The sequence below is a fragment of the Muscardinus avellanarius genome (genome assembly GCF_963383645.1).
Source record: "Muscardinus avellanarius genome assembly, chromosome: 22".
Taxonomy (NCBI): Eukaryota; Metazoa; Chordata; class Mammalia; order Rodentia; family Gliridae; genus Muscardinus; species Muscardinus avellanarius.
The window spans coordinates 6,588,953-6,602,659 of record NC_137808.1 but is presented as its reverse complement, the minus strand read 5'-3'; the positions used below and the strand labels follow the sequence as shown (position 1 = coordinate 6,602,659).

Sequence of the window (13,707 nt, the reverse complement as noted above, 5' to 3'; positions counted from 1 at the left end):
CCATGGCTTCTTATCCCAGTAAGATATTATGATGAAATAAAATATATTTGGTCACTTCTTATTAAATACTTGACTTGATATTTAGCCAGAGATACAAATATTTTTATAGTACAAATGAACAAATAAATCCTTGCCAATTCTTTTTACAAATGATTTAGCATCAGGTTTTTTTGTTTGTTTGTTTGTTTGTTTGTTTTTGGTACTAGGGATTGGACCACTACTCTCAGTTTGTATCTATGTTCTTAACAAGACTTTTTTTTTTGTGGTACTAGGGGTGGAACCCAGGTGCTCGTCTACCTCCGGGCTATACTCTCAGACCTATTTTATACTTTATTTGGAAACAGGACCTCACTAAGTTGCTCAGACTCTCCCTAAGTAGCTGAGGCTGGCTTTGAACCTGTGTGATCCTCCTGTCTCAGCCTCCCAAGCGCTGGGATTACAAGTGTGTACCACCATGCCCAGCTCTTAACAAGACTTTAATAAACCTCACTACCTCCCAAGTTATACTCAAGATCATATGTAATTATTACTACATTTCTTTCTTTTGCCCAAACAAGGCAGACTAAATTACTGGTCTTGCTTTAATACATGTCTTCTTTTTTATCTTTTGTGGTACTGGGATTTGAACCCAGGGACATTCTACCTCCAAGCTACACCCGCAACCCAATTTTTTGTTCTTTATTTTGAAACAATCTCACTAAGTTGCAGAGGGCCTCACTAAGTATCTGAGGCTGGCCATGAACCTGCGATCTTCTTGTCTCAGACTCTCAAATACTGGGATTATAAGCATATGCCACCTCACCTGGCTCATCAGATAAATTTATTTATTTATTTATTTATTTATTTATTTATTTATTTTTGGTGGTACTGGGGATGGAACCCAGGGGCTTTCTACCTCTGGGCTACACGCCTAGACCTATTTATAATTTATTGGAAACAGGGTCTCACTAAGTTGCTGATTCAGCCTCCTAAGTACTGGGATTACAAGCGTGTGCCACAATGCCCAGCTAGATAAATTTTTAAATCAAACATTTAACCCAGGCGTGGTGGCGCACGCTTGTAATCCCCGCGCTTGGGAGGCTGAGACAGGAGGATCGCACAGGTTCAAGCCAGCCTCAGCTACTTAGTGAGGCTCTCAGCAACTTAGTGAGACCCTGTTTCCAAATAAAATATAAAAATAGGTCTGGGAGTATAGCTCGGAGGTGGAAAGCCTCTGGGTTCCACCCCCAGTACCACCAAAAAAAAAAAAAAAAAAACCCACAAAAAAACCAAACATTTATATATTTAAAATGGTTCTTGTTTTATGTGTGTGGTACTCGGAGTTGAGTCCAGAGACATTCTACCTTAGAGCTATACTCCCAACCCAATTTTTATTTCTTATTTGTACCTTTATTTTATTTATTTATTTATTTATTTATTTATTTATTTAAGTGGTCACTGGGGGTGGAACCCAGGGTCTTTCTACCTCTGGGTTATACTCCCAGACCTATTTTATACTTTATTTGGAAACAGGGTCTCACTGAGTTGCCGAGAGCCTCACTCAGTAGCTGAGGCTGGCTTCGAACCTGTGCGACCCTCCTGTCTCCGCCTCCCGAGCGCGGGGATGACAAGCGTGCGCCACCACGCCCGGCTGTTTATTTACTTTTGCAGTACTGGAGATGGAACCCAGGGACGGTCTGCCTCTGAGCTACACCCTCAGCCCTGTTTTTTATTCTTTATTTTGAAACACGGTCTAAGTTCCAAAATGACTAAGTAGCTGAGGCTGGCTGAGAACCTGTGACCCTCCTGTCTCGGCCTCCCAAATGCTGGGGTTTTAAGTGTGCACCGCCACACCCAGCTTCATTTATTTGGAAACGAGGTCTCACTAGGTTGATGAGAGTCTCACGATTTCTCGAGGCTGTCCTCGAACCTGCGATTCTCTCCTTTCTCAGCCTCCCAAGTACTGGGGAGGGTGTGCACCATCACACCCGGCTCTTAAAATGTTTCTATTTAGGAAAAGGATGTGTTCAAAGTTTGTCTACACACAAAATGAGAGACAAGAAGTAATGAGTAGTGGGTATTAATTGTGCCTCTGAAGTATCAAACTTCAAAGGTGAAATCTAATCTGCTGGTATTGACGAGGATCACAGATCAAAATGATGTAACATCAAAATAAATCAGTTTTTAGCCGCGGTGGCGCACGCTTGTCATCCCAGCATTTGAGAGGCTGAGAAAGGAGGATCGTGGTTCACGGACAGCCTCAGCTACTTAGTGAGGCCCTTTGCAACTCAGTGAGACCCTGCTTCCAAATAAAGAATAAAAAGCAGGGCTGGGGGTGTAGCTCAGAGGTAGAATGCCCCTGGGTTCCTTCCCCAGTACCTCAAAAAATAAATAAAAAATAAATCTGTCTTTAACAAATAGTTCAATTTTGTACTGACTTTCAAAAATTGCCTAACTTTCTTGAGATAAAACGTTGTGCGTTGTGATCCCTGAAGAAAAGCCAGTCTACTCTAGGAATCATCTTATGTAATATATGCTCTTGATTTGTCCTAAGTCTTTGGAAGTAAGATTTGTATCAGTGTTCTGGATAAACAAGAACCATGGACTTTGGGTGCCAAAGTCCTCCGCCCCACTCTTCAGCCTGAAGGCTGCTGATGAAGCACCCAGTCTCAAGAGACTAGTGGGCAAGCAGAAGCGGGCCACATGCTACATCCCTTAGGGGTCTGACTGCCCAAAAGCCTGTTACTATTCTGTAGGACAAAGGAAACAAGTTAAATTTAAATGGTAAACTCTACTTTGCATGATGTTGAGTCCTCAAAATAAAAGCTGATGCTTTTGAAAAGAAAGAATATACCTTCAGATTAAAAAAAAAGATGAACACACTGAGGGGAGGGGGCACAGGGGACTGAACCCAGGGGCATTCTGCCTCTGAGATGGAACCCCAGACCTATTTTTTTTTTTTTTTTTTTGAAACAGGATCTCAGTAAGTTACCGAGGGCCTAAGCTGCTGAGGCTAGCCAAGAATGTGGGATTCTCCTGTCCCAAGTTCCAGGGCTGCAGGTATGCACCACTAAGTCCAGCTACAAACACATTAAGAAACAATCATAGCGTTGAACTTTGCATAACAAATTTATCAAGTTCAAGAGCATCCTATCTATTTTTTTAACTATTTATTTATTTTTTCCTTTTTTTTAATTTATTTTTTATTGGTGCAATGTATTCATACATCATAGTGGTATAAAGAAAATACTTTTGTAGACATACATGCACATCTCGCCCAGTTAGCCCCTACCACGATCCCCACCCCATTCCCTCCCCATCCCTCCTTCCCACGCTTGGCTTACTGGTTGACATCTAGTATTATAGCAATTTATACAGTATTAACATTGATAATCTCACATAACAGTTTCATTTGTCTGGTACCAAACTTTTGATGACTTAAAGATAACATTTCAATATTTCTTTTTGCTTTCTTTCTTACCAGAGAATATTTTTTTCTTTCTTTTTTTTTTTTTTAGGTGAAACTATCATACATTTATTTATTTATTTTTCAGAAAAAATCTATCCTGATATGGAGTATGGACTCTAGATACCCAAAACAGTCTCAAAGGAGAACAAAGCCAGAAGATGTATATTTTCTGATTTCAAACCATATAAAGCTACAATAATTGAAACAGTGTAGTACTGTTCTAAAGGCAGATATATAAACCATTGGAGCTAAATAAAAGCCTAGAGATAAATTCTTCCATACATTGTCAAGTTATTTTTGACAAGGTTTCCATGAACTTTTGGTGGAGGAAATACTAGTCTTTTAACTAAATATTGTTGAAAAATAATAATAAATGAAAAAGAATAAAATTGGACCCTTACCTAACACATATACAAATATTAACTCAAAATAGATAAAAGACCTAAATATAAATCTTAATACTATAAGCTTTTAGAAGAAAATCTGGGTCATAAAACCTCACAACATTGAAATTGGAAGTGATTTCTTGGATATGATTTCAATGGCACAGGCAACAAAAGAGTAAATAAACTTCCTAAAAAATAAAAAAAAATATTGTATATCCAAAGACAATGTAAACAGAGTTAAAAGTTACTGATCCTCTTCCAAGAGTTCCTCCTATGACCCATTTCTCCCTAACTCTCACATATTAGGGAAGAGCATCCTATCTATATCTTTACTTTTCTACATTACTGTATTTATGCTCTATTAGAGGAGACTGTGTTAGGCAAAGGATGTAGTCATATGTATATGGTTCTCAGAGCTGGAGTAAATAAACCTAAAAGTTACCCGCTCTGCCAGTCAAGTTTTGTTCTGTAAGTGCTTTTCAGGGAGAGCTAAAAACTCAGAAGACATTTTCGTTTCTAATTAAGGGCCACTGTTCGTTCTCATCCCACATTATTAACTACCTATAAGACATTCCCTTGACAATGCTGGCAATCCAACTGAAATTACACAGAAAATAAAGACTGCCATTGTATTTACTGGAAAAGAAAATCTATTTTCTCAATGGCTCTCCCCCAAAAATCTTGTGACTTAAAAAAAAAGATGCCTTTGATTTTTTTTAACATTAAATCCTATCTATTCTTATACTGTCTACCCCATTTCCACAGGGTTCAATTTGGTCTGTCTTTCCTTCCTTCCTTCCTTCCTTCCTTCCTTCCTTCCTTCCTTCCTTCCTTTCTTTCTTTTTTTCTGTGTGTCCCAGAGGACAATCTACCTGTTAGTTACACCCCCAACTCTATTTTTATTTTTTGAAACAGGGTCTTGTTAGATTAATGAGTTTCACCACTTACGGAGGCTGTCCTCAAACCTGTGATTTTTCCCATCTCAGCCTCCCAAATACCAGGATTACAAGTGTGGAGCTCTGTACCCAGCTGAATTCAGTTTTTTTTTCTTTTTCTTTTTCTTTCTTTCTTTCTTTCTTTCTTTCTTTTCTTTCTTTCTTTCTTTTTTTTTTTTTTTTTTTTTTGGTGGTGGTACTGAGGATTGTACCTAGGACATTCTACCTCTGAGCTCCACCTCCAACCCAGATTTTTATTCTTTATTTTGTAACAGGGCCTTGCTAAGTAGCTGAGGCTGGCCAGGACCCTGGGATCCTTCTGTCTCAGCCTCCCAAGTACTGGGGATACTGGGTGCACCACCACATCCAGCTCATCAGTTCGGTATTTAGAAGAGCATTTACCATGTATCACAGTCACATGTGTTCCATACAGCCCATATCCTATGACCTCCTTCCTGTATACTTCTCAAAATATCACCCAGAGTTCAGTCAATGTCCTGTCAGTAGACAGTTGCCCCTCACTTCCAGGTACCATTTCCCTGGTCTAGATCACCACCTGGTGGTCAAAACAGGAATTATCCTTTCTACCATTACTGCTTATCTTACTCTTCCCCCTTGGGAGAACAGAAATTTCTTTAATTTGCACATATGCTTCTCCCTCAAATCCCTTCTTCTTTTCTCTATATTTCAGTTATTAGCCAGACATTATGAAAAATCTTTTTCTCTCTGTCCATATTTTAAGTGATTCCAAAGAGATCCCAAACTGCAGCCTAATAAAGATACACTGTTTTTCCTAAATTTGCCTACAAACAGGAAAATGATATAGTAAGCTCTTAAAAGAGAACTATGACCAGTCACATCAAATTTTCCCTTCAGCCAGGCGTGGTGGCGCACACTTGTAATCTCAGTACTTGGGAGGCTGAGACAAGAGGATCGCACAGATTCGAAGCCAACCTCAGCTACTTAGTGAGAGCCTGTTTTCAGATAAAATATAAAATAGCATAACCTGGAGGTAGAAGGCCTCTGGGTTCCATCGCTGGTACCACAAAAAATAAAAAAGTAAATAACTAAAAATTTCCCTTCAGAAGACCCAAAGTTTGTATCGACCTTCCCACTTTCTTCTAATTAAGCCTATCTTTTATCAGAGTTTATGGCAGAAAAACTCACATTTATTGTTACTAATTTATTAAATAAGGTTTGTTTTTGTTATTGCTGTTTTTATACTCGAGATTGAATCTAGGAGCACTCTATCTCTCTGAGCTACATCCCTGGCCCTTTTTATTTCATTTTGAGACAGAGTCTCACTAAGTTGCCTCTCTAATTTGCTGAGGCTGGCCTCGAACTTGTAATCCTCTTGCCTCCACCTCCCAAGAAGCTGGGATAATAAGAAACATTTAAATAGAACTGATTTACAAAAATAATGGCATTGTTGATAATATTTTAAGTAGATTTTAGAGGAATGCACCTGTTAGGCAAGACTCAAAAGCTACAAACCATCTGTTTTGTTCTTTTCATACTGGAAACTGAACTCAAAGGCATTCTACCTCCAACCACACCCCAGCCCTCTTTATTTATCTTTTTTTAATTTTGAAACAGTGTCTTGCTAGATTGATGAGTCGCACTACTTGCTGAGGCTATCTTTAAACCTGTGGTCCTTCTATGTCAGGCTCCCAAATACTGGGGTTACAAGCGCGGGCCACCACTCCCGGCTCTACAAACCATTTCTAAACACTGAAATTCAGTGACTTTTCCCATAGAAATAAATGAAGATGCTAGAGTACATGACAGTTACTGGTTGGTTTTTTGTTTTTTCATGGCAGTACTGGGGATTGAACCCAAGGGCATTCTACCTCTGAGCTATACCCCCAATCCTAATTTTTATTCTTTATTTTGAAACAGGCTCTCACTGAGTTGTGAAAGGCCTCACTAAGTAGCGAGGGCTGGCTGTGTGATCCTCCTATCTCAGTCTCCCAAGTACTGGAATAGGTGTGCACCACCACGCCTGGCTGACAGTTACGCTTTGGTTTGTTTTTTGGATTCAACCCAAGGGAGTTTTACCTCTAAGCTACACCTGCAGTCCTATTTTTTTTTTTTTTTATTAATCGGGATCTCACTAGGTTGCTAATGGCTTCAATAAGTTGCTGAGGCTGGCCTCAGGCCTGTGATCGTCCTGTCTCAGTGTCCCAAGTACGGGGATTACAAGCATGTGCCTCCATGCCCAGTCACGACAGTTACTTCTTGGCTGGGCTCTGGTATCTTCACTAGGAATCCCAGCTAAAGGTTCCATCTTGACCACAGCTATTCAAAGAACCTCATATACTTTTAATATACAATGACCCTTTCAAAAATCTGAGTGCTTCTTATTTCCAATCATTTCATCAAAATTATTTAGCTTCACGTTCACATCACTAATTCAAAGGCCTTTCTCCTAAATTATAATTTTTAAAACCACCTCTTCATTCATACACTTTCCCAATTTATCTAATTTCCCCCTAAAAGTCCGACTAATCCTTAGCTGGTTAGACCCTAGGGTTCTATGTTGTATATGAAGACAGCTCACTAATATGCATGGTCCTAGCTTTCCAGAGGCTCACAATTGGGGTGCTCTGTTGCCCGCATCTGAACTCCTTTGTCACCTGGTTATGTGCTTATTTTGTGCTGTCATACAATGGAAAGATGGACACCGGCTGGACCTCGTGCTCCTAAGGCATCTTGCAAAGCCCCGGCCACTTGGCCCTACACTGAGTTCTCCCTTCTCGATTTCTACTGCCCTTAATTTCAGCAACACCAGATTCCGTATCGTCCTCTACCGAAGCTTTTCTACTGCCGAGGAAGGATACAAGCAGCTGCAGTACTCCGTCACTCAGCACTCCAGGCGGAGGCCGCGGTAACCAACCCACTGCCTCATCTCTCAAGACTCAGCAGCCTGTCCTGCTGTACTGGACAGATATTTTAATTTTCTATGCGCGCCATAAAAAATGGAAAGGACAGCAAGTTTAATTTATAGTATTTTCAAATAAGAAGTAACATTAAATATTATCTACTAAGATGACCTCATCTTGAAACTGAAGGAAATGAAACCTAGAGTTTAATTTCCTTAAGGTCACACTGTTATTTAGAAACAGAAATAACTGGAGTTTAAAACCACAAGCTCCCGACGTTCTGAACTTGGTTACATTATATCACGGTGCTTTTTAAATGCCACTTTTGTAATTTTTGCCTCTTCAACAAAACTATAAGGTCTTTGGGTACGAAGTCTGTAATATGACTTATTAATCTTTCACACTTCAGAGTGCTAACCTCCAATTTAGGACACTTAAGACTTAGTTCACTTGTGGAATAGTCTTTGCTATAAAGAAATCTAATGAAACAGTTCAGCTTTACATGCTATGTTTAGAAAATTGGATAGTATGAATATTTGCATGTCATCATGCATGTACAAACACAGAATGTGAGAAAGAGAACCAAACACACTGCAAAGTATGACCTAAAAGTACACTTCAGAATAGATGCCTCAGCGGTGACTATGGCTGTGGGTGAGCATACCAAGTGAAAAGTATTAACACCCAGAACACGAAGAGAAGTTTAAGTAATACTTATAGGTCGAACTCTTATCAGTAAGAGTTAAAAAAATAATCACAAGACCCAGGAGCATTCTGACTCCAAGCCGCACCCCCAGCGCTATTTTTTATTCTTTATTTTGAAGCAGGGTCTCACTCAGTTGCAGAGGGCCTCACTAAGTAGCTGAGGCTGCCCGCGAACTGCGGTCCTCCTGTCTCAGCCTCCCGAATGCTGGGATGACAAGCGTACGCCACCACACCCAGCTCTTACTTACATTTTTTTCATCTCCCTTTTCTATATAGTATACTCCACAAAGGCAAAGATTTTCATGTTTTATTCATTCACATATGCTTAGTACACAAAACAGGAGCAGGCAAGGTCCAGCACGCCCGGATACTGACCACTAACACCACAACCAAATGCAGCCATGTCCATTCATTTACATATCGTGGAGGGCAGCTTTCTTGCTAAATGCAAAGGTGAGTAGTTGTCAGAGATATCATAGGACTGCAAAGCTGAAAATATTTACTACTATTCCTCTCTTTGGTACTGGGATTGAACCCCAGAGATGTTCTACCTCCAAGCTATACCCCCAGTCCTTTTTTTCTTTTCTTTTCTTCTTTCTTTTTTTATGGTACTAGGGATTGAACCCAGGGGCACTCTACCTCCAAGCTATACCCCAGCCCTATTTTTTATTCTTTGTTATTTTGAAACAGGGTCTCACTAAATTGCAAAGGGCCTCACTAAGTAGCTGAGGCTGCCACCACACCTGGATAAACCCAGTCCTTTTTATTTTTTAAACAAGGTCTCACTAAGTTGCTAAAGGGTTTCACTAAATTGCCAAAGCTGGGCTCCAACCTGAGATCCTCCTGTCTCAGCCTCCAACATATTGGTATTACAGGCATGCACCAAGATGCCAGGTTTACTACTGCTATGTAAAGAAAAGGTGTAAAGCCAGGTGTGGTGGTACACACTTGTAAATTCCAGCATTTGGGAGGCTGAGACAAGAGGATCGCAGTTTGCGGACAGCCTCAGCTACTTAGTGAGGCCCTTGCAACTCAGCGAGATCCTGTTTCAACGTAAAGAATAAAAAATAGGGCTGGGTTTTGTAGCTTGGAGGTAGAATGCTCCTAGGTTCCATCCCCAGTATCGCAAAATAAGTTAAATAAATAAATAAATAAATAAAATATTAACAAATAAAGAAAGATTTATCCGGGTGTGGTAGCACACACTTGTAATCCCAGCATTTGGGATGCTGAGACAGGAGGATCCCAGTTTGTGGACAGCCTCAACTTCTTTTTTGTTTGTTTGTTTTTTTGGTGATACTGGGGTTCCTGGAAATCCATCTACCTCTGGGCTACACTCCCAGATCTATTTTTATATTTTTATTTGGAAACAGGGTCTCTTAAGCCAGCAAGGCTGGCTTCAAACCTGTGCGATCCTCCTGTCTCTGCCTCCCAAGTGTGGGGATTACAAGTGTGCGCCACCATGCCCAACCAGCCTCAACTTCTTAATGAGGCCCTATGCAACTCAGTAAGACCCTGTTTCAAAATAAAGAATAAGCCAGGCATGGTGGTGCACACTTGTAATTCCAGCACTTGGGAGGCTGAGACCGGAGGAACGCAGTTCGAAGACAGCCTCAGATACTTAGGCCCTTTGCAATTCAGTGAGACCCTGTTTCCAAATAAAGAATAAAAAATAGGGCAGGGGGTGTAGCTCGAGGGTGAATGCCCCTGGAGTTCCATCCCCAGACACACACAGAAACAAAAAAAAAATAGGGCTGGGGGTGTAGATCATAGGTAGAATGCCCCTGGGTTCAATACCCAGTCACACACACACACACACACACACACACACACACACACACACACACAAGACAATCTTCTATATAAAATACTATTCCAACTGGGCGTGGTGACGCACGCTTGTAATCCCTGTGCTTGGGAGGCGGAGACAGGAGGATCGCACAGGTTCGAAGCCAGCCTCAGCTGGCTTAAGAGACCCTGTTTCCAAATAAAATATAAAATAGGTCTGGGAGTGTAGCCCGGAGGTAGAAGGCCCCTGGGTTCCATCCCCAGTACCACCAAAAACAAAACAAAACAAAAACAAAAAACTATCCCTTAACTGTCATAAATTAAAGGCCATTAGCTGTTGGTTTCTGTCACATTATATATACAGGAATGAAGTTAACATTTTAAAGTGCAAAAAGAGAAACATGAAGTCCTCGTGCCTTTGTGTCTCCCAAGTACTTAGACCAATGTGCAATACATAATAATGGAGACACAATACGGTACTGCAAAGAAAATCTTTCTCTCAAGTCAGACAGGTACCTGGAATATAGCAGCAATTAAAACGTATCTAATTGAAACACCAAAGATCATAGACTTATTACTCAAGCTCTGAAACATCCCAGTTGTGAAACAGGCTAGTTATGAAACCATGGCCATACTTCCTATACCTCTGCTGTCAATCAGCAAAAATGAGAAAATACAGTCTATCAAAGCAGAACATAGGCATGTTTTAAAATTAAAGAGAAAATGGCATGTGTTCAAACACGCCGCCTAGCTGGTCATGGTGGTACACACTTGTAATCCCAGCATTTGGGAAGCTGAGACAACAAAATGTTGGACTATGCAATTAATAAAAATCTACAGTAAAATGTTTATAAGTATGAAAAAATGCTCATGAGTTTTAATTTAAAAAACAAAATTGTACATTTAATAACATTCTGGTTATATATAAAATATTAATTTTAATACATTTAAATTTTCTTCAATGTATGTTTCATAAGTAATAATATACCTCAAAGTATTGGTGTATAATATTTCCTTAACATATGTAAAAAAAACACACCAAAATACTGGCAATAGTTTTTTTCTTCCTTTACATTTCTGCATTTTCAAAGTTTTCTATACTTAGTGTATGTTTCTTTCAAATGCAAAACATTTAACTTCTAAAATTTCAAATCATAGAGCACTTCTGAGAAAATATTGCTCATAACTATGTCAATATGCCTTTGTGAATTCAAAGATGATGTTTTAATCGAGGACCAAGTTTTACAGCATAAATGTATTAAGTATATATGTGGAGATGAAAATACTTATATAGCACTGTAGCAGACTGGATGTATTTATTAATTAGTTTTTTCTGTAGGGGGAAAACACTGACATCAGTAAACCTAAGAAAGTAAAGCAAAACAGAACTTCTGTGTTCAACATGTCATAATTGCCAAGTCCAAACTCCATCATCAAGTTAAAGCTGTTTTGCAAACAGGCACAAATATTCTTGCCAAATCTGAATTTAAAAAAAAAATCTAGCTAAGAAACCAAAAAGAATCTACTTTAAAAACTGGAGTGGCTTCGTAGCAGATGGCTAAGGCAGAAGCAGGTAGTTTTCAAACATAATGGATACATCAAAAAAATCAACTGAACACTTTTCTTGCGGCGTGAGATACACACGTCTATAGGAACAGTGAGTTAACAGGAAATCTGTAAACTCACCCGTTCTGCAGTGGCTTCCTCTCCTGGAAGACAGGCAGCAGCCGCGGCGCAAGCTATTTCCATCACGGTGGAGCTGGTGGGAGCATCAGTCGTGGATGAAGACCTGGGCCGGCCTGACTGTATAACAGCTGCCATGTCCTGGCCAGATTTTCTGTTGATCTGGGGACTTCCCTTTGGGGCCTCGGGCTTGCCCCGCCTACTATGCAAGCTCGTCCCGCGCTTCATTTTGGGTGGCACTCGGATCTGCTGCAGAACTCGGTTCAGAGCTGTAGGGTGGGTGGAGACACCATCAATCTCAGCACACGCACTCTGGCTTTCTAGGTCCACCTCAGGTTCTGCATCTGTCTGAACCTGCTGCACGTCGTGTGGAGACACTGACGACCTCCTGCGCTGGTGCTGGAAGAGATGCTTCAAGCCTTGGCCAATCACATTAATGTTCTCCAGAGCATTGTGGGTCATTTTAGATAACTTTTGTTCTGATTCTGTCTGCTTTCTGGCCTCTGCATCTTGGGATTTGCCTCCAGGATCAGGGTCCTCAAATAACTGTTCGCTGCCTGAAGGCTCCATCAGTAGACTTATATGCTTATTTGCAAACTCAAAAAATTTTAAACACACCAAGACTGTCAAATTAGGTAGGCATTTGCTTCAACAGCGACTATGCATGCAGCTGTGGACGGAGGCTTCATGCCTATCTAATGTTAAAAAAGAAAGAAAAGAACCTTGTATCATAAATTCATGCAGAAACTCCAGTGTTAAAACAAGAAAACCATGCCATTAGTAACAACACATATAGGCACTATCATTAAGCAATCTTTAATCAGAAGATTTAAAGATAGTTTTCTAGATAGTGGGTAACAATTATTTTCTAGAAGAAAAAGGACCAAAACAAGTATACAGGAAATGAAAATAGCAACACTGTTCAAAAATCCCTATGAGTTTCAGTACATGAAAAACTGGATATTAGGGAAGTCATCTTGGAATTGACACATTAGTATTTGACAGAACAGCCATTGCTTAGGAAATAAGTCAAAAGACTGTCGGATATGTTTAGTTTATTTGAGGCAATTTAATTCCTGTCTTTTGTAACCATAGTCAATTACCTACATGCTGAAACTCAGTACTTTCAAATAATAAGTGGATATCCCCAACTAATTTCATATGGATTTTAGTGGATGCAGGAATTTCTTGTTACCATGCGTATTCATCAAGCTCACTGGTAATTAGAGGTGTCAGGATCGCTCTTTTGAGAAGACAAAGGGGTATAAAAATCCAGTACACTGAATTCTCTGCTGAAGCACAAATGACCTTTCTGACACCATATGAGGAACAATCCAGACAGAATCAGTCTTCAGAGAGACTGAGACTTTGCACCAGCCATCAAGGACAAAGTTTCAGCCAGGCATGGTGGTGCACACTTGTAATCCCAGTACTTGGGAGACTGAGACAGGAGGATCGCACAGGTTCAAAGCCAGCCTCAGCTACTCAGTGAGGCTGTTTCCAAATAAAATAGAAAATAGGTCTGGGAGTGTACCCCGGGGGTAGAAAGCCCCTGGGTTCCACCCCAGTACCACACACACACACACACACACACACACACACACACACACACACAAAAGAACGGAGTTTCAAAGAAATCCTTCTCAATAGTATCATTCCTGACCAAAGCTTCCCATATATCCATACAAACTCAAAAGCAAAGCAGTAATATAGTAAGTGGGTATGACAGAAGAGGAGAGAAAATAAAAAGCCAAATAGCAACCAATACACCAGTATTAAATGCAGGACGTTTTAAAAGGAAGCTGAAACTAAGAGAGGTAAAGTCAGCACAATTGCCATGGTTACTGAGATCACATGCCAAAAAGGTGGGGGAAGGGCTG

General features: G+C 40.2%; 1 protein-coding gene across 1 annotated transcript in view; it reads right to left on the bottom strand.

Annotated features, from left to right (window-relative positions):
- TMCC1 (transmembrane and coiled-coil domain family 1) overlaps positions 1–12,397 on the bottom strand; it is a gene marked incomplete at both ends in the record, with an annotated part of 82,001 nt that extends 69,604 nt beyond the window's left edge. Inside the window, one exon of the mRNA XM_080718031.1 lies at positions 11,831–12,397. Within this exon, the coding sequence (XP_080574157.1) occupies positions 11,831–12,397 (567 nt within the window). The remainder of the gene's footprint in view (positions 1–11,830) is intronic.
- Positions 12,398–13,707: the final 1,310 nt, after the last annotated feature.